This window comes from Oratosquilla oratoria, chromosome 1 (assembly GCF_046742065.1).
Source record: "Oratosquilla oratoria isolate Oo_2021 chromosome 1, ASM4674206v1, whole genome shotgun sequence".
In the NCBI taxonomy this organism is placed as follows: domain Eukaryota; kingdom Metazoa; phylum Arthropoda; class Malacostraca; order Stomatopoda; family Squillidae; genus Oratosquilla; species Oratosquilla oratoria.
Window position 1 is genome coordinate 56,243,236 of NC_134777.1, and position 23,053 is coordinate 56,266,288.

The 23,053-nt window shown below is 37.6% G+C and overlaps 1 protein-coding gene across 9 annotated transcripts in view; it reads right to left on the reverse strand.

The window, feature by feature from the left end:
* Positions 1-16,178, reverse strand: part of Not3 (CCR4-associated factor Not3) — a 77,858-nt gene extending 61,680 nt beyond the window's left edge. For all 9 annotated transcript variants that reach the window (XM_076187415.1, XM_076186973.1, XM_076187488.1 and 6 more), the window contains exons 1-4: positions 16,026-16,178; positions 3,843-4,075; positions 3,485-3,640; positions 35-217 (exon numbers count right to left, since the gene is read on the reverse strand). In XM_076187415.1, coding sequence (XP_076043530.1) covers positions 35-217; positions 3,485-3,640; positions 3,843-4,075; positions 16,026-16,050 — 597 coding nt within the window. In that variant the 5' untranslated portion in view covers positions 16,051-16,178. The remainder of the gene's footprint in view (positions 1-34; positions 218-3,484; positions 3,641-3,842; positions 4,076-16,025) is intronic.
* Between the last annotated feature and the right edge of the window lie 6,875 nt (positions 16,179-23,053).

Below are 23,053 nucleotides of genomic sequence, written 5' to 3' on the forward strand. Positions count from 1 at the left end.
AAAAACAGCAAAAAATCTTGAATTTGTTCTTTACCTGTTCACAATCTATTGATCTGTTATCAAGCATTCTCATGAGTATTTCCAGTTTCTTAATATGAAACCGGTGTTTCTCTAATAATTCCTTTAAGTCGTCTATTCGATCTGCCTTATCTTTATCCATCTTCTTCTTCTTACCAGCTGCCATTAACGACTCTATCTCACATTCAAACTGGTCCACCTGCAAGAAAATTTATCATTAATATATATCTGAAGGTGAAACAAAATTTTCTAAGAATGATTAGGCTTAACATCATGAAACTCCTCCCTTTCAGGAAGCTAGGACTGTGTTCTTTACAAGAAGAGCTTGTAGCATGGAATTTAATGAACCATGGCCTTCCTGAACTTGACAGTGGTAGGGTTTGAACCCCCGTCACCTCAATCTCTAACATGTAGTGACACCATAACACATTCTGCCAGCAATCCTTTCTAACAATAATGGCATGTAATCCAGCCACTGGAAACTAATCATAATTACAACAATAACTGAAAAGAAACTGGAACAACTTTTAACAGGTCACATATGACTCTGTAATGATAATCTTGTGATAATACTTATAAAGAGCTAGTGTAAATACATACATACATATACCAAGGCTTTTTCCCCCTTACAAGGGAGGTAGTCAAAAAGAAAATGGCATAAAATCATTCCCACCAAATACAATGCTATTAAAAAAAAAAAAAAAACTAAGAGTGTGAGGGCGCGTGTGTGCGTGTTTACCTAATTGTATTATACGGGAAGGGGAACTATGCTTGTGGTGACCCTGTCTTTGTATCTTGCAACATTTAGTTTGTTTTTAAATTCTTGCATGGTGTTTGCACACACTATTGTGTGTGTGTGTGTGTGTGTGCGTGTGTGTGTGTGTGTGTGTGTGAAAGTGAGTGAGTGTGCAAGTGTGAGTGGTTGCATCCAATGCCATCACTCTGCTCATAGTGTCTTGTCTTCCAAGGTAAGTAGCAGATCCCTGGGGCATCAGTTGATATAAAAATTACCTCACCACAGTGATACAACAATATACATATACATGCACTGAAGGTCCTTCCCCCCATCCCCCCTAACCAGGGTGATAACCAAATTGAAGTGCTCACCAAAATCAAGTACAAATAAACACCACCCCTATAATCTCAACACTTTGGAAATGAAAGGCCACTCTGACCCCAGCCACAATGTTTAGCTCAAAAGCACGGCAGCAAGGCACAACTCCTCCATAGAAGGGCCCAACAGCCAAAGCTAGTTTACTCCCAACTATTTCACCATTATTTTGAACTACAAATGTAAAAACTCGCATTATGATGATGAATTACAGGGATGGCCAAACTTCAGTTCATGACCCATCATCCCTGACATGTAAGGGGTGGCTGAAGGTGCTTCATTTGTTGACATGTGAGAATGTGCTTTGACTTAGCCACCCTCCTTACACGGAAGAGGGCTTTTCATATATGTATACATGCAAGTGAGTTAAATTTTCTAACACATTGGTAAAATGAACTGTAGATCCCACTACTGCAGAAAAGAATGTTGTACAAAGATACATATATTACAATCATTGTCTGTGATCCTCTTCACACTGATGAGGATCACAGACAGTGATCGTAATATACGTATCTTCATACAACATTCTTTCTTTTCTCCAACAGTGGATCTATAGTTCATTTATGTACATTGGAACCTCGGATAATAAACTTAATCCATTCTGTGACTCTTGTTCTTAAATTGAAACATTCACAACTGAAATAATTATGGCAAACCTGCCAATGCATTACTGAGCTGTTGGGATTATGTATACAGGTGTATGCGATGTTCATACACCCAGAATATCGTTCATTAACAGATATGAAAACTGTTCACAAAACTTGTTTGTTAACCAATTTGTTTGTTAAATTGGGTGTTCGTTATCTGAGGTTTAACTGTATCTAGACTTGAAGTGGGTAACAAAAAACTGTGGTCAGGACAAACATGGCATAAGATTCAACAACAAGACATAATACCTAGCATATGCTGATGATGTGGATATTATTGAAGAAAACTTGACCGAGGCTGAGATGAGTGAAAGGACATGGAAAAGTAGGACTACAATGCAACCAGCAAAAGACTTAAGGTACTATTAAAAGACAGGAGAGAAGTCTTCCGAAGAAGTGTACAATTTGAACACATGAGAAATGAAGTAATTAAATAAAATGAAGTAATTAAATATGAAAGTAGTGTGTGTGTGTGTGTGTGTGTGTGTGTGTGTGTGTGTGTACACACATACACATATAATAATAAAATGAAATAAATAAAGGAATGAAGAAATTTGAAGAAGACTTACAGAACCGTGAAGAAGGAAAGAAAAAAGTGAGGAACTACAATGTTATTATAAAACCAATTCTATACAGATAGCATGGACCTTACAGAAGAAAGAAAATTAAACAAAAATTCTTTTAAAATATCATTAAAAATTAGATAGGTCCAATATGCAACAATGGAGAGAGAATCTAGAGATGGCAACAAAACCAAGAAATAAAAGGATTAAGTCAGCAACAAAAGATCCAAGATGTTGAGATCGGGATGCTGCAGGACTGGACAATGTAAAAACGGAAGAAACCAAAAATTGTATAAACGTGGTAAGAGAAGGATAAGGACCTCTCAGTCACTAAAGATACATAAAGTAGAGGCCAGGGATAGACATCTGTGGCAAGGTGATGGAGATGCTATGGGTCATCTGGCATAGGAATCACCATTGAGCAAGTGATTGGTATATGTACATTTAAAACTTGTGCTATTGTTTGATAGCCAATTAAGTGAAGCAGCCTTGCTGTGGATGTACTGTGTCTTGCTGCACTGCTTCTGACCTGGGCAGTGGCCAGGAGACAGGGATGACCCTTCATCTACAAGGAACTAAGATGAGAAGGAAACTAGTGTAGTGAATGGGAGTGGAATGGGTGGTAGTGGATGTGTGCCTCTGACTAGACTACATCCATTACCAGTATAAGGGGAAAGAAGCCCTTGGTATATACAGATAGATATTTTGACAGCAACATGAGTGATCTTAAAAAAAATGAGAGGCAAACATGCATACTGTACACCAAAGGCTCTCCCCCACTAACAAGGGAGACAGCAAATACCAAAGGCATAAAATCCACTCCCACCCATTCCATCCCCACATACTCCATGCCTATTCACCCTCCTCTCTCCCTCTTATCTTGGCTCCCCCTCTGAAAATAAATGCCAGAAACTTGTGATGATAAAAAAAAAAATAATAATAATAATAATAATAATAATAATAATAATAATAATAATTAATAATAATAGTAAAAAAAGTAAAAATAGAATAAATAGATAAATAAAATATACCCAGTATATATATATATATATATATATATATATTAACTTAAGGGCATAGCATACAGAAGTAAAAGTATAATCACAACTTTAAGCAGACAGTTTAACAGCAATAACAATAATTACCTGAATAGTTAGAGAGCCTATGGAAGCACTTAGCCAGTTGTTGACCTCTTCCCTTTCTCTCTGCGCAGGGTCCTTATTTTGGGCCGCCCCAAGCCCTTCTTTACTATACGCTTTGGTTTTAGTTTCTCTTTCTACAACTTTAAATCTTTCCATTTGCTGATGTATAAAGCAATGGTTTTAGTGTGGTATATCAAAGTATAAATGCAAGTATAATAAAAATAAATGTCCACTGTCTTACAACATACAATGCTCTAATATTTCATATAACTCACAAATGCAAAAAACAAAATACAATTTTTTTTACTATTTCTATTGCATATTTATTACTCACTAATAATACAAAGTAAAAGTTTCTTACCGTTTCTATCAACTTTCTATTTTCTAAAAGTTGTGTTTTGTCTTTAATCTCGCCCGACGCCAACCATGACTTAATCTGGTCTCTAAGTCTCTGCAACTTTTTGATCTCTTTCTTAAGGTCGGCCTCATACTTCTCCTTTTGGTTGGGATTGGTAGCATGATATACTTTCTGCCAGATGTCTTCGAATTGTTCTACCCCCTCCGCCACCTTTTTTAGACATCTGTCTATCTCACCTGAAATATAAATACCAAAGACATCAATTATAATTACAACAAAACATTTCAGACATACTTCTAGTTCATCCAAATTGATTTTACCATAAAATGTTTCCCTTATTTTATTAAAAAAGAGGGAAAAAAAAAAAAAAAAAGACAATTTATAGTTTCAGTTAACCATAGAATTTGATATGTGGCTTATGTGTTTCTGGTGAGAAATGTTGTGATATGAACGATGGTGTACATAATTTCCGTCGCAAATGTGTACTTTTGAAGTAATTAAGTATTGAAGTTATGCACTTATGCCTACATTTCCCGAACGATCTGGGGGGACATGTGGGAAATCGGGGTTTTTGGGTGGGGGAGACTAATAAATGGAGTAATGTGCATTGTAAAACAGGTATAAAATGAACAAAAACCCTTAATATAAAAAAAACATTAAAAATCACATTTTAGGTCCGGAGTCCAGCGGTAGCCATCTTTGTGTTTACCAACGATTCGAAAAATATCTCGCTAAAATTGTTACACTTAGCGAAGTCCACTCCAGCCACGCAAGACTTCCTAACCATAAACTAACGTTACCTCTGTTAGGTTAGGTTAGGTTAGTTTAGTTTAGTTTACTTTACGGTTACCAAGTCTTGCACGATCGGCTGCCTTCAATCTAGCGCTTCAATCTACACTTACAATCATTAGTAAAAAAAACATGGCGCCTGCGCACGGTACCCGCCAATATGGGATATTTTTGTTTATTATGGGTTTCTTTAGTCTTCTTCATTTTACACCTGTTTGGCAACGTGCATTACTCCATTTATTAGTCCCCCCCACCCAAAAACCCCGATTTCCCACACTTCCCCCCAGATCGTTCGGGAAATGTAGGGATAAGTGCATAACTTCAATACTTAATTACTTCAAAAGTACCCATTTGCGACAGAAATGATGTACACCATCGTTCATATTACAACATTTCTCACCAGAAACACATAAGCCACATATCAAATTCTATGATTGGGTGAAACTAAAAATTGACCAAAAAAACTCAATAAGAAACTCAAATTAACTTTGGTTTAGGCTGTTTTGCTTTAAAGTGAAATACCAATAATTCTCCAATACCTAAACAAGGCAGATCAAAAATATGATAAGGATGACTGCTAAAATAGGGTAAGTCTAACCATTTACATATACATAGCTATAAAAGGGCCTTCTCCCCCTTATGAAGGGGGTGGACAAGTGAAAGTATACACCCACCACACACATAAAAATCATTCTCCCTCCCATCACAACACTTTACTGTTGCTCAAAAATTGTAAAGAGTGAAAATGATAATACTACATAGCCATGGATAACATCTGAGGACCAATTGTACTACTATAAAACTAGCAATTCACAACAAAGAAACCTGCATGTTAACAATGAACACAAAAGCTGAGGAGATGGTTAAAAAACTATCATGTCTGGGAAATCAAACAACACAAAAACTATTGCAACTCCATAGTTCCAACTGAAACATTATAACTACAAAACAGCATTTCAACTAAGTTTACTAGTATCTCAATGGGTACAATGTAGAAAAAAAAAGACTACTAAGATTGACTATTTCCATTCAAATTGATTTAGTGTATATCATACTATATCATTTTCTCTTAATGTTACACTGGAACACACTACATAGAGCAATACATAAACCCATTGAGTAGAATTATCTTTGAGGTGACCACAGAAATAGTCAGTAATTTATAGCAATTTAATTTTTTCAGGTTTCAAAATACAAATACCAACTGTAATGCCATGATTCACTATTATTGGAATTGGGTAGCCAAAATTCTACCACATAAAAAGGCTGCTCGAAATTTAATTCTAATCTAAGGATAGATCCAACCTCTTAAGTGTTCAAGGATCATACACCTTCAAAGAACAAAGCAAGTGCTCATGTGGATGTCACTGGTCCGCTCAACACATTCTAAACAAGAAGACTTGCAATTTCAAATTATCAAATGCGTGCAACCAAAACAACTATGAACACAGTATTAATAAGTATGGAACAAAATCACACAACTGCAAACCTTAGAACCTGTACAATTACGGGGGTTGGGTGTATGTCACTCAACTGGTTGATGATGAATGTCACCTGTCTGTACATAAAACCATCACTCAAGCCTAATCTACCTTGACCTGACAAAAACAACTGCCTAATATATTAATCATAACTGGCAGATCCACCAAAATCACTCCTCTTAATACTCCTTTGCTACTTATTTTCTTTTGTTTCCTTATCCTACAGAAGATAGTCCAAAAAGAAAAACTGCACATATGGGATCTGAATATACATTTCATATTGAAGTTGTTTAAAAGACAAAGGTGGCAAATACACTTAAGTCGGCTGCAATACAGGTAATTGGTACTGGTGTAGTGTTGGATCACAACTGCATTACCAATTACTTCAGAAACATATGTTGTAAGTGAAACTACAAGATCTGCTGGTTCTGCCCGACCTATACAGACCAAGTTTTCTTTTCTAGCCACAGCATTATACAATTACTTCATAAACATATGTTGTAAGTGATACTGCAAAATCTGCTGGGTCTGCCCAACCTATACAGACCAAGTTTTCTATTCTAGCCACAGCATTATACAAACTCCTGTCTTTAATGGTGACCATGCACCAGATAAGATGGTGCCATCTTTTTCTTTTTTTTCCTCAAAGTAGTTGTAGGATTAGTTTATTTCAAACACTACTCATTTTTTCTGTTCATGAAAACAAATAATCCTGATGGTAGATTTATTCACTCTGAAATACAAAGTAACATCCACCCCAACACATCAAGGATTTTTCTTTGCCATTTGACCATCAACCCTTTCCTCTTCCTTTATGGTTTATCATTAGAGACCTTGTTGTGGCATGGTGGCTGATGTACCATACAAAAAAAAATTTGCTGGTGGTAAAGTAGGTCAGAGGACTGGTTTCTGAAGTATGCCGAGAAATGCAGTCTGACGTCACTATGACCAAATCAGTGGAGGTGGAGCTTAGTTTAGCCAAGTCAGGTGGCTGTGCTAATGTGATTGACACTGAGGATATTTTGCCCTCCCTAGACGACATATAAACCAAGTGAGCAAAATCTGCATTGCACCTGACACCAATGTACAAAAACCTTCTGTTGGATCAAACACAAATAATACTGTATTTATTTTTACCATGGGTTCTCATATTTTATGCTTTTAAACTCACTAACCAATCAACATACCTACCCCATATTTCTAGTGTTTACACAATGATTACAAATCTGATATTCCATTATTGCTCACTAATCTAATAAAAATATGAAAAAATTTTGTTTAACCTAAAAAAGAAACATGAAAATAGTTTCTAATTAAGAAAATAACAATATAATGCAGTGAGCTCTTCATTTTCAAGGTTCACCATTTACAGCTTCAACTAAATGTTGTAAATAACCAATGTGGTTATTTTGAGCATCAGTTGGTCCCCATTTGCTTACTGGCAACTAGCTTGATCAATCAAACGAGTGCAAAGTACTTCTGAACAATCCACTACATGGAATAAAATAATTGTACAAGAGCTGCCCATAGATCAATACAACCATTAGTGTTGTTTAACCTATTCATAAGTGACCTCCCCATACCAAATAAGAGCAGAACATCAAGGTTTACCTCTGTGGATGATCTAACAATCACAACACATTACAACAAAATAGCTGCTAAAAACACACAAGTATACTTTGACAATCTGGAACTGTGGAAGGGCCAGAACAAAATTCCAGTTTCTCCCAACAAATCATCAGTAACATCCCAGACAACTATGAATCAAAGAAACACCCTAGAGTCAAATCGAGTAGCCAACTCCTACCACTGGACAAGAAACTCTAAAACCCTCGGGCTCGTACCTTTATACCCATATGACCTTCAGCCCAAACATTAAGGGCCTGGCAGTGAAAACAAACAAGAAAATTACTAGTATCTGTTGCAAGAACTGGTTTTGACTAGCAAAAATAAACACAAATCAGCATACAAAAAAGACATAAGAATTAAATTTAACTGTCACTACAAGGCAGTTTCCAACAATAAAGAAAACAAGGGCATTCTATAAACAACACAAAACAGCTTTAAGAATAGGATATCTATATAGAAAAACCAACTCCTCCTTACAGTTCAGGTCATCAAAGGTTGTGGACAAAACTGACAAGGCAGATTTTTATATTTGGGATGGATGGGCACCAAGATTTCTTGGGTATGAGATGGAAAATACCATCTCTCTGAATGTAATGTAAAATGAAATTTTCAATAGAGATTAAACTCCTGGAATGGCCTAAAAGATGATATAGCCCAAGCTGGAGCCATACATGAATTTAAAACAAGGTATGAGATAAAATTTCTGAGAAGTATGATAGGGGTTACTAGGATAGATAGAGTGAGAAATGAGGTGAGGAGGAGAACAGGAGTGGAAAGGGAGTTGGGAGATAGGGTTGATGAAAGAGTATTAGGATGGTTTGGACACATGGAAAGAATGAGTGAAGAAAGATTAGTAAAAGCAGTGTGGAAGGCAGAGGTGGAAGGAGTGAATATGAGGGGACGTCCTAGGATGAGATGGATGGATGGATGGGGTAAAAGGGGCATTACAAAAGAGAAGAATATCTATTGAGGAAGGACGGGAGAGGACAGAAGATAGAGGTGAATGGAGAAGGGTTGTGTATGGATGATGCTGTGATGCATGAGGAGGAGTGGGTGGGGGATGGGGGGTGAGGAAGTATGTATGAGAAATAATCTGATGCAGCCCATAGGGATTTCTTCCCCATCTTCTCCTTTTCTTCATGAGGGGGCAGAGAGGGGGGGAGGTCGCCGAATTAATGAAGTGGCCTTGCTATGGATGTGCTGTGTCTTGCGACAATGCTTCTGACCCAGGACAGTGGACAGGATGCAGGGATGACCCGTCACCCAGGAGGTGCCAAAATGAGTGGGAGGGAGGAGGGTGGAGGGGAGTAGAGTATGTAGGGGATGGAATGGGTGGGAGTGGTTTCTCTGCCTTTTTCTTTTTGGCTACCCCCCGTGTAAGGGGGAAAATGCCTTTGGTATATGTATGTATGTATGTATGATCACTAAAGAATGCTTGCTGGCCAAGCAGGTTAGTGTTGCTACGTGTGGCAGAGGTTGAGGTGACAGCAGTTTGAACCCTGCTGCCAGTGAGTTGGGCCAGGGGCATAGTTCATTAAAATCCATGCTAAAAAAACTCCCTGTAAGGGACACTCCTAACCTCAATGATCACAAGAGAACAAGAAACTGGACCACACATGTATACCTCCTTTTCTGTATACAACAGTTAAGTAAATATAGATTATTAAGAAACTACAAAATCCACCAAACAACCCAATACTCTCCCAGACATGTCTAGAATAAAAACTATATTACCAAGATGGACAAAGCCCATTGTCAGCCTCTTAACACAATCCAGAAAAATAAAATCTCAAATTTGCAACTGGAACCACAGGCCCCAGATACTCCCAAAACACTGAAAACAAAACAATATCCTCCTTTACTTTGCTGTACACAGTGCAGACAATGAAACTCATTGATAAATCTGTGAGAACCTCAATCTTAATGCTGTGCATTTCCAGTACAAGAAATCCAAGAACAAACCAATTGCGCTCTGTTACACCTACATTCGGATGATATAAACCCAGCATTTTAATATATTTTGTATTCCGAGTGAAAATATTTTCAACTACCCCAAAATTGCTAACTATAAAATCCCCCACCTAGTCTTCAAGTTTTATCAAGACACACTGATTTTTTTCAAGATTATTATAATTTTTCTATATTTTGTTTCAGTTTAGTAGTCTGATGCAACATTGTATATTGTCTTTAATCCTTAAGTACTTTCATTTTGCAGTGACTGAATAAAACTTCCTGGCAGTAGATGGAAAAGGAACAAATGCTGCCTTGAAACACAATGGCAAAAGCCGACAAGACTGAGAATCAACACCGGGTGAGATCGAAACCTTTATTGGTACGACATTTCGCTTGTTACAGCTTTTTCAAGTACAGACATATGGCAAACACTCTGAGTACATATAGGCCGACAGGGAAGGAACTGGGAGAGGTTATCAGGGAGGGGTGGGTGGTAGGTGGAGGGGCGGAGCGGGGTGTGTGAGAAGGGGACGGGTGGGACTTGGTGGAGATAAAGAAGGACATTTCATACATTTGTATAATGTGGGTAACAGATGGTTTTGAAGCTTTGAATGGCAGCCGCTTCCAGGCATTTCCTCCTCACCCTGTCTGGTTCACTAAAAAGAAGCTCTGCGTTACCTCAATCCATCAGGTGGTCATTGGTGTTCCGGTGGATAACACAGGCATTGGTGGTGATGTTGTTCTGGGAATCGTAGCGATGCTCCCGGATCCGGGTCTTCAGGTCACGGGAGGTCTCGCCGATATATACTTTATCACATCCAGCACAGGGTATGCGGTAGACACCAGCATTTTTTCCCCACATCTCATCCTGGCTGTCACTCCTTCTAGAGAGCTCTTTGATAGTCCTGCTGGACTGGCCCACTACCTGAATGTTGCAACGTCCAAGTGTCCGGGTGAGGGTAGTGGTGACGCTGTTGGCTGGAAGGATAAGCCTCCTAGCTGGATCTTTCGTTGGTTCCCACCCTTCCATTATTTTGAGCGTCTTTTTCTTGCACTGGTGGATGATGCACTCTGGATATTTTAATTTCTGAAAGACCTCCTTTATGTGCCTAAACTCGTCCTCTGAGAATTCATGGCCACAAATTCTGAGAGCTCTGAGGTACAAATCTATAACTACACCTTTCTTAATACTGAGGTCATGGTGGGAAAGGAAGTGAGTCAAATCGTCCTTATTGGTTGGTTTCCTGTAGACTGTAAATTTTAAAAGATTATCATGTTTGATGATAAGGGTATCCAAAAATGGAAGGGAATCGTTGACTTCTTCCTCCAAGGTGAACTGGATGGATGGCTCAACCTCGTTCAGTGCCGCTTGGAGTTTGGGGATGTCAAACCGTCTGGGAGAAATTAGTAGTGTGTCATCCACATAGCGAAGTCATACTACGTTGCCAGGAACGATATCTGAGAAAGGCCCTGCTTCTAGAAATTCCATGTACAGGTTGGCAAGGACAGCGCTCAAAGGAGAGCCCATGGCCATGCCAAACCTTTGGTGAAAGTAGTGGTCCTGGAATTTGAAATAATTGAATTGGACACAAAGCTGTATTAGATCCACAAAGTCATTGGGGGGAATAGGAAGGTCAGTGTCAGACCTACACCTATAAGGTGTAGTTATAGGTTTCTACCTCAGAGCTCTCAGAATTTGTAGCCATGAATTCTTAGAGGACGAGTTTAGGCACATAAAGGAGGTCTTTCAGAAATTAAAATATCCAGAGTGCATCATCCACCAGTGCAAGAAAAAGGCACTCAAAATAATGGAAGGGTGGGAACCAACGAAAGATCCAGCTAGAAGGCTTATCCTTCCAGCCAGCAGCGTCACCACCACCCTCACCCGGACACTTGGGCATTGCAACATTCAGGTAGTGGGCCAGTCCAGCAGGACTATCAAAGAGCTCTCTAGAAGGAGTGACAGCCAGGACGAGATGTGGGGAAAAAATGCTGGTGTCTACCTCATACCCTGTGCTGGATGTGATAAAGTATATATCGGCGAGACCTCCCGTGACCTGAAGACCCGGATCCGGGAGCATCGCTACGATTCCCAGAACAACATCACCACCAACGCCTGTGTTATCCACCGGAACACCAACGACCACCTGATGGATTGAGATAACGCAGAGCTTCTTTTTAGTGAACCAGACAGGGTGAGGAGGAAATGCCTGGAAGCGGCTGCCATTCAAAGCTTCAAAACCATTGAGCACAGAGGCATGTTCAACATCGCCCCTCCTATCATCCACCTGTTACCCGCATTATACAAATGTATGAAATGTCCCCCTTAATCCACTTCAAAAAATTGTCCGAAATGTCCTCCTTTATCTCCACCAAGTCCCACCCGTCCCCTTCTCACACACCACCCTCTGCCCCTCCACCTACCACCCACCCCTCCCTGATAACCTCTCCCAGTTCCTTCCCCATTGGCCTATATGTACTCAGAGTGTTTGCCATATGTCTGTACTTGAAAAAGCTGTAACAAGCGAAACATCGTACCAATACAGGTTTCGATCTCACACGGTGTTGATTCTCACAAATGCTGCCTTCTATGGGTTAATTGAAATGTGACTGTAACCTTTATATAAAGGTTACAATTCTATTGCTTCTCTTCCATCTAGACATCCACATAAAAATATTAGTCCACACTATCCACCAGTTTAAAATGAGTACTTTCGTTCTCAGCTACATATAATTGCCTGACTGGGAGCAGAATAAAAACAGACCCCTAAAATATCAATTACCATGACCTAGTACAGGTTTATCTCTTCTCTTCACTTATATCCTGTACGCTAAATAACATATGTTATTTGACATCATAAAATTTATATAGTATTATCACTGCATTGAAAGGGTTTAATGAAAAAACTCAGCTCTTAACTTCAGTGAAAACCCTATGCCAGATTAAAACTATATGGTATATAGGTCATTGTATCCCACCTCCTCAACACAGCAACGTTCATGAATATGAAATAAACCTTCTGGTACTAATAATGGTAGGCGAGTTTCACCGACTGGAAACCTGCAGCCCCACAGGGGCTGGCACAGGTCCTCCCTCAGCCTTCCCATACTCTAGGAAGAAATTCTGGACTAGTGTCAGTGTTGTATTAGAGTAGGACAGTTTCTACACCACTGGCTTAGAGTAGGAGGGGGCAGCTGCCAGTTCTCTTTATGTGAAAAAATGGAAGAAATACAAAGTTGATAGAGTGATCTTGGGACTGATTTGGTCCTTCGGGTATGTACCTCTAGACAAGGTGAGGGTGGCAGGGGAGCTAATTCCCTTTGATGTCTATCTTACAGGGCCACCAGTTACAGGTAGGCATCGCTGGTCCCCATGGATAGAAGTGTTACTTATCACTGATGAAATATAATCTTATTACCACACTATAATGGACAATTTTCTAATAGCATTATGTCAGAAAATCAAGCTGTTTACACATTTCTCATTCACTACCAATACCACTAAAGTAAGTCTAATGCTTCCAATACCAGTGCTTCTACCTTTGGGGGTGATACATATACAACACTTGATGTCTAAAGCAGGGTCCAGTGACATCTGCTTGTGGTGGTCTTGCAAGATGGATAGCAGAGAAGCAACTAGCATCTCCTTGCTGCCCATTTTCAAAACTTGTCAAACCCTTACCTCCACGAGGAGGTGCAGTTAACTCTTTCACATGTGGAGAACTGGTAACTGGTAACTGTTCCCCTCCTCCAATCACTACTTTCAGCCATTGACACAAACAGTCCCACATTTAAACAACACAAACAACAGTCCATACTTTCTTTCAAGATATGTACAGGACAGACAAGGGACATTGCCATCCAGTGTGGGGCTACAGGTTTCCTGTCAGTGAAATTTGAGGCAACAACTATTATCATTATACCTATGTCAATGCATCATTACGTATTATGATGGTAGGCTTGGGAAAAAGATTCTGTTATGTTGCTGGTTACCCATAGTCTGTCTTGGTGTACAAACTTATTTCCCTCAAGAAAACTAAGACTACTAATAAGCATTACCATATGTTCCCCCAACAATACAAAATGATGCACTATATACCATCAAAAGTTGTACTAAAACAACACCTTTTGACTACCTACACCAAGAAGCACAATTACTCATACTCAGAGACCATCAAAACATTAGTGGAACACAATTTTATCTGGAGCCCAAAACAAAACACATGAACATCATAAAACAATAACAAATCACCTGGCTCAATCTTCTCAAGACATTAACCTCTTCACTCCGGGGCACATCGCACGTCTGGTAGCATTAGCTGCCCGACGTGTGATGTTGCGTCATAATAATCGCATTATAAAAAATAAAGTCAGTGCTCAATCGTTCGTTCTCTTTCACCCGTGAATTTTGATAACCATAGCAAATATGATGAAGCCAGTTTAGAGAGAATGGAGGTTACGTACGTACGACTACAATAAATATAATCAAAACGCCGACGTCGGCATCATCGCGTAGGCGTCACCGTATGGAAGTGGTTAAAACACCCTTACCCAAAACAACCCAGCATATCCATCAACAAACTCGTACAAAACTCACACACAGAATCTATCACTCAACTTAATCCTAATAAATTACAAAGTACTCTCCACCTCTGTCACCACTACCCTATCAATAAATTACAAAACACACTAACTTAACTAGAAAGGACCAAGTTCACCTCCTTATACCAGATACACAAGATATTTGCCTATTCTGCTACACATGGCAACATGTACCCCTTCTTAAGACACCTCATAATACTTAAAACCACACAAAACATAAACAACATTAGGCAGTCATGTTGCCTATGATATTGATAAAACAATTTATTTTATTTTCACCAGTTGATATCATTGCTGTGTAAACAATAAGCCCTTCCACATTATTATCAAAATCAACATGGCCAACTGATGGTATTCTCACACACCTGGGCAATAATGATGCTTTCTTTGGATACTTGCCAAATATTAAAAACTTTCTGTTAAGAAATAAACTGAGATACTTATCAAGTTTTGTATTAAAAATACTAAAAAAAATTCTTTTGTTTGAGGTTGTTGCCAAGTTATGTCTGGCTCTGATGCCTACTGCCTTAAATCAGTTGCACCTTGTTTACTACAGTACGATTCTCTCCTCAATGAAACTAAACTATAAAAGTAACAACAAATTATACCATTACCAATCCTCCACCATACAATATAAATTTTCAGTGTTCAGGTTTCATACATACCTAGGTAAATCATTAATGATATCTATTATGAATTCCTAATATATTACACAAAATCTGTGAAGGCACAATATCTGGCACGCTAGCAATTACAAGCATTTCCTTACTTTGAGCGTATTATGCCAACCTAAACAAAAAGGCTAAATAATAATACACAAATATCCCACATCAAAAGTCTTCATTAAAATAATCACATACTTATACAAAGTTCCTTAAACACAACTAATTCATAATTCAAAACATGAATCATTTCTATCTTAACAGTTGATATTCCACAAAAGTGTCTTATCAAAATAAATTTATTGTGACTATTCATAATTTTATTGTGACTATTCATAATTCATATCATAAACCTCTCTAAATTTTATAATGATTTCTCTTTGTAATACATATGCAAGAACAATGGACTTGAAACAGCTGACACAAAAACTTCAGATCTACCAAAACCCAAGTATAACTTGTTTGGCTTTGTACATTTACTTTAAATAATAATCACACCCTTGTTCTTTTCATGAATAATATTGTTAGTTTATGAGTGACTGGCTGCCATGGTGAATGTGATCCACTGTCTTTTTCCACTGTTAGTAGATATAAACAAACAATTACATTGAAATGTCACTCTTTTCATGACCAATCTATCTCTAACATCTACTTCAAGTTTACTTTCTTTGCTTGCTCTTAATCCACCAAACCACCCTAAATTTTCGTTCAATATTGACTCATAATTATAACTTCAGGCCGCTGCTCAAGTTAATCACTTCATAAATACATATGTTGAAAGTGGACGGCTCACAACACAATGCCTGACGTTAGGACGATCTTCCCTTCACTTCTTAGCTTTCACGGACCCAAATTTTTGGGCATGAGAGGTGAAACAACTCGTGAGACGAAAGAACTAGACAATATCTGACAAAATGGGTGAAAGAGATACCCCTTATTGAACAAAGGACGAGGAAAATTGGAAAGTTTATTTTGATTATCTTGATACTAAGCGCCGTGTTTACTTGCTAGATCGGTCTACTCTAACCCGTTTGCTATTTTTGATTACTATTTACGACTTTGTGACTAACCTTGCAATTTTCTAGTTGCTGCCATTGCTATGATGAGTATACAAAGAACGTGTTCTTCATACTTAAAGGCCAGAAGCCTCACCACATACACTAAAAATATCTAGAAAAGCACTATTATTTTTGTTGTCACTGTCGATACAATATGGCGACTGTCCCAAAGCTTTCAAGTTTTGTTGTTCTGGCAGTATAAAGGAGATCTTCTAAAATCTTACAACTACAAGTTTTATATGAAAATGCGACTAAAAAATTAAATAAATTTGTATTAACGTATATGATGTGGTATAATTTGAGTATTATAATGACGTATGTATGCTGACAGAATTGATAACACTTACTATAAGGTACCACAATATTGGAACGTACCCATTTGCAGTCAGACAGCAGACATCGGTGAGGTTAGACGGACGGGGAATTGCTCCGAAGAGATAATTGCTCTGTTTCACTGGAAACTAATAGGTATATAACTAGTTAAGGTGACAAAATAAAACTGTAAGGCTTCTTTGTAGGGGTTATGTTTTAATGTTATCCTTTCATCAGCTGATAATTCCATTACCCTTGACTGGTATATACTATATTGTTGTACCCATTGTTACAACCAATAAATATCGGTATTTAATAGTGCAATACCTCTAATTCTCTATCCATTATGCATTTATTCATTACCAATTTAAGATTATACCAGAAGTACAATTTAACGACGAAAGAATTCACAAACATTCACGTTCTGACACGTATTGTCACTGTGCCTGCTTCAATTAGTCATTGAAACTGGATTTCTTAATCAAACTCTTTTATACGTTTTATCTTTGCCATAGTACCTGTATATACTATATATACATGAGACCCTTAAGATATAAAGTTTATATTCATAGGTTCGGTGTATAACAAATTCTCATATCACTTGATTATCGTATCTAATTAATAACTGTCTTATGAGGATGTCAGATTAACATATGGATCGAATATAGGAATCTAAATACATTTTAACATAGATTAACAACTTGCATGGGACAAATGAAATATATATTTCTGCCAAAATATAGAATATACTATAACATCGTTATTCTTAGCAATTATCTAACTTATAGATTTAGTAATACAAAGCATATTTGTTAGGATTCCACGAAACAGCATATGATCAACACAATAAAAGTATTATTATTATTCCAATATTATCGTACATTTGACCCCACAGTATTGGAGACGCCACTGGAAACAGGTTGTCTAGTTGATTTCCAGGCATCGCTTTTGTGTTCATGAGCGAAGATGTTTGAACTGAATCGTATACAAATTCTTTTCAAAATAAAACATCCTAAGCAAGCATATAAAAATATATATATTTACTTATATTTTCTGATAATTTTTAGGTGTATTGGACATTGAACTGCATGTCAGATAGGGAGGATGTAAGGAGGGCGACCATGTACGGGTAGGGAGACTTGTATCCAGCGGCAATATGATGCAAGAACAGAGGTCAAGATGGGGGTCAGACGGGCATCCTTTCTTGTTTCCACCTCGCACGGTCACGAAATAGGGTGCAGCGCAGTTTTTCTGCAAACATTTATCAATAGAGATGTGTTTAAATCATAACGGATGTATTATGCTAGTAGTCACTGTACTACATAAGTTATATGAATGTGTGATTCACCATGGTCTGGGATCACGTGTTGGACTCGTGATCGACAGTTATATACATCCCGAAAGAGAGCTCATATATGACCAATCTATGGGTAATTTTGTGACCTTACATGCACACACACACACGCACAACTCCCCGCCACGAGAGTTGGAGGAACGACTCGCACCACAGTGATACTGAAATTATATCAGCCCTTGACGGGATTCGAACCCGGACCGCCGTAGTGGCGCACGGGAACTCTACCACTGTACCATCGAGTGAATGCATTAGTATGTATGTGTGTATGTATATATGTATGCATGCATGTTTGTAAGTATATATATGTATGCATGCATGTATATATGTGCATGTATACATGCATGTATGTATGCATGCATATATCTATTTATGTTTATATATGTATGTATCTATATATATATATATATATATATATATATATATATATATATATATGCGTAAGTAACCACTAGGAAAAGTAAACTAACGAAGCAGAGCGCTTTCGTATAATTACATCTTCAGTGCAGATACAAAGAAGGAAGGAATTCCTTCTTTGTATCTGCACTGAAGATGTAATTATACGAAAGCGCTCTGCTTCGTTAGTTTACTTTTCCTAGTGGTTATTTACGCATTTGTGAACACACGCTCCTGGTGTTTTTATTGCATATATATATATATATATATATATACATGTGTGTGTGTGTGTGTGTGTTTGTGTATATATGTATATATATATATATACATATGTGTATGTGTGTATGTATACATGTATGTACTGTTAGTATACATGTATACATGTATGTACATATGTATATATGCATGTCTGAATGTACTGTGTGTATGCATGCATACATAATAATTATATTTGTTGTCTTAAGTTTCAAATGGTCAGCCATTTAGAGTCTCCCTGGGACACCGAGGTTCTTTTACGAGTCGCACGAGATCCAACCTTTGCCACCTCACTTCTGCAAACTTCTCCACCTTCTGCCTGGTCCTTCTTCTCCGCGCTTCCCACCTCGCGGCGTCCAAGAGTAAGACATTTGCTCCATGGCCAAATTCCACTTCTGTTCCTTAGCCGTTTAAAGAATATCTTGTTAAAAAATTGATCAACTGACTAATTAATTAACTAATTAGTCAACTTATTTATTTCTTATCTTTATGTAGTCAAGATTGGCTGCAGATGACGCAAGGTTAAGTTAATCTTGTTCAAAGGGTTAAGGCATTAAGGTTAATCTTGTTCAAATGTTTGAAGGGTTAATATGATCTTGTTAAAGGGCTTTCAAGATTAATTTAATCTTACCCGTGGGCTTAAAGAGTTAAACTAATCTTGTTGAGGGAATTAAAAGGTTAAGTTAATCTTCTTCGGTTGCTTAAGGGGTTAAGTTAACCTCGTTTCAGATGGCCACTTTGAACAGACATGCGATGGCGTCTTTGTGGCGGGGTAGACGACACGGAGGGCTCCGCCCCCCCCCAGCCCCCTTCCGCCCCCGCCCTCTCTGGAGTCAACGCCTCCAGTACCGGTCCTCATTGTATAGCTGGTGCTCCGGTGAGCGGTAGGTGATTTTATTATGATTATATGATTATTATTATTATTATTTCTTATTGTTATCATTATTATTTGTTATTATTATTATCATCATCATGACCATGATCATTACGTAACTGTTCCGTCACATGAATGATGTCGAATTGTCTGGTGGCGTATACCCAGGTTAACCCTTGTGGAAGGGTCACAAGAATAACGTCACATTGTTCCTCTGTAAACGGAAGGAAGGAACTGGAGACTTCCGATTTTATTTTTAATTAATTTTCATTCTAACTGCCGCCACACGATTTTATTAATCTGAAGGAATGGGATATGGTACTATTACTACTACTACTGTACTAATAACATTAATACTATTAGTACTATATACTTCTTTTAAGACATACTAATGTTAATACTATTTGTCCTACTGCTACAAGTCTTACTATTTGTAGTAGTGATAGTAGCGGTAGTAGTAGTAGTAGTAGTAGTAGTAGTTTTTGTAGTCAGCCCTTCTATACCAGGTGAGCCTTTGCCTCTTATTCTGGCTGCCGCTATGCGATTTTATTCAGCGTAGGGGAGCAATCACAGGGTTGCGAGTGAGATGTATATAACTGTTGTTTTTGGAGTTAATCGAATAACATGAGACATAGTCATATAAATAGATTCGATAAATACACGCATAATGCATAACATTGTGCCGATTGTTTTTACATCATAACTTTCTCATAAGTTGACAAACTCGTTTGTTGCATTTGATGCAACTTGTGTCGTTTATTGTTAGCCAACCCAAACCATAATGTGTTACAAGAAGGAATTATGCGAGGAAGGTGAAAGGGGACTGGAGAGGGTGCATACATTGCCTTAATGAAATAACTTAATATTTCCAGGGACAAAAATCTCTGAAATATCGTGTAAATGGAAGAGTGGGTCGAAAACTCTTCTCAAACTGCGTATTCGTGTTCTTGCTTGTCGACATTTTACCGTTACACGACGGCTTGACGTCACTCCAGGGGTCAAAGCGGACAGTGGCGGGTCCAAGCCCTGGGGTTAGCCTTTGGCTGCGAAAGTTGAACTGAAAAAAGAGGATATATACACACACACACACTCATGAAGGGCACATAAATACTCGATAGGGAGGACTTGTTAAACTGAGATAGGAGAAGCACAAGAGGACATGGGAAGCAAATATAAAAACATAGCTATAGAAGAGATCTGAAGAGAAACAGTTTTCCACATAGTGGTAGACACTTGGAACAAACTGGGCAATGAAGTGTACGCAAAAACCATTCATGAGTTTAAGAGCAAACTAGACACTGCGAGATACAAAGGCGGGATACCACGAGCGTAGCTCCCCTTCCCGCAAAATACAACTAGGTGAATACACACACACACACACGCGCGCGCGCGCGCACACACACACACACACACACACACACACACACACACACACACACACACACACACACACACACACACACACACACACACACACACACACACACACACACACACACACATATATATATATATATATATATATATATATATATATATATATATATATATATATATTGAATGATGGTGGAGAAAGAAATGAGGAAATAGTAGGAGAATTTAACGCTGACGTTTCGACCTCAGTGAGGCATTGTGAGGTCGAAACGTCAGCGTTAAATTGTCCTACTATTTATACCCCATTTCTTTCTCCACCATCATTCAAAATCTGTCAATGTTTTATTATTATTATTATATTATTATTATTATTATTATTATTATTATTATTATTATCATTATTATTATTATTATTATTATTATTATATATAAATATATATATATATATATATATATATATATATATATATATATATATATATATATATATATATATTGTCTCAGTTTAAGTGAAAACAAAGAATTAATCGATATGGGTTTACCAAATAGGTAGAAGAATAGACGAATAAATGCATAAAAAATTATAAATAGATAAATAAATACAGTTCATTTATTCAAAAAGGTAATCAAGGCACGTTATGTCTTTTTGAACAGAAATTCCCTTGGGCTAAATGAAATCTGGTGATAGCCAGAATAATGACATAAAACTCAAATTCACGGTGGAAATGAGCTTTCTTCAACCAAATGAAATAATTTGTCTGCAGCCTAAATAACGGCATGACGCTAGGTACTAAGACCGATTTTTTCGGGTGAATAAGATAAATATTTAACATATTTACAAAAAATAAATGTAAAGCTATAATGTAAAGTGAAACCTTTATATATTTTGTTCTGGTTGGCGGTCGGTGATTTTAATAATCATAGAGAACTAAATAATTCCCGTCAACCGATTTTGATAATTTCTAATAAACTGCTAAATTCCCTTGAACGCACTTTGGAAAAAAAAGGAAACAGTTTTATGCTCACGATGAAAAATTTCACGATATTATGAATTCTTTAAAAAAAAAAAAACAATACCGATGATAAGATGGAAGTGGCACAACGTCTGTATTAGATTAGTTTCTTAATGATAAGGTCACAAGTGAGCACGCAAAGATTTGTAACTTTCCATATCGTATGTAAGCATCCAAATCCAGTTTTGAGTTGCCCACAGGTTAGCATATTCAACAGTTCTTTTGTGTACGTCGGTTGTAGGCGAGTTTCTAAAAAAAAATGTCATTCATCCCTACCACATGTGTCAGGATTTCTTCTTATTAAAAAGATATATTAATTGTGATAGGAATAATAGTCATTTATGTTAAGAAATGAGCTTCGTCATTCCTCCTTTGTTAGTGCTAAAGTTGAAGTGAGCTAGCTTAATGCAAACGTAAGCTTATATGGATGTTCAGATGCAGCCGGGAGAGGCGGAGACTGACCCGCGAATGCATGGTTGGCTGACGTATGTCGTAGACTCTGCTGTTGTTCAAAATATTATTCATGTACTTACACATAATAATCGATCAAATTGGGACTGTAGCCGTACCACACTCAATTTGAATAATATTTGCATATCCGTTTTGAGAAACTGATTTAGGTTGCGGACGACATTTGAATTGCAAGGGTACCAATCACAGGTGTGAATGGATTAGAGTACAAGGTGAACTCGATTGTAGCATTTGATATAAAACGTACATAAGTCATACCAGTACTATTTTTTGACCGGATAAAAATGATACAAGAAAAAAAATAGATAAATCTAAATGATGCTAAGAGAGAGAAAAATATTTAATACTAATCGAATGTTTGGGAGCTAGGAAAATTAAATGAACAATAGAAAAATATAGTTAACTAGGGAAGTACTAAAATTCAATGAAACATACCGACTCACAGAAGAATATTGCTGCTGGGAGAGAGATCAACAGTCGGTAGACAAAGGATTGGTTGCGGGGCTTTCCAACGTGCAACAAGCTCAACCTGGGTTTAAATAATTTTACGCGCTACTTTGCAGTTCCAATACTGTGGATCCCTTGACAGATTTTATTATCATTTCGACTACAGATTTATTTGTTTGAGGCTCGGATCTAGGCTCCAACGTTAATCTTTTCGGAAAGAGAAATTGAAAATTACTATAAAGAGTAATATTAAAATAAAACATTAGACACACACACACACACACACACACACACACACACACACACACACACACACACACACATAAAACACAAATACACGCAAGAAGAAGAAGAATAAGAAAAAAAAACAGACTTGATGGTAATTGCATGAAAAGGATTGAGGGACTTGGTTGCGGTGTTCATATCCTCCTCGGAGGATTGTCGAGGTGGTGGGCTCTAGCTGTATAAATTGTTAAATAGGCCACTGAAAGGTTATACAGTACAATATGTAATCTTACATGAATTTAAAATAAGGAGTGATCAT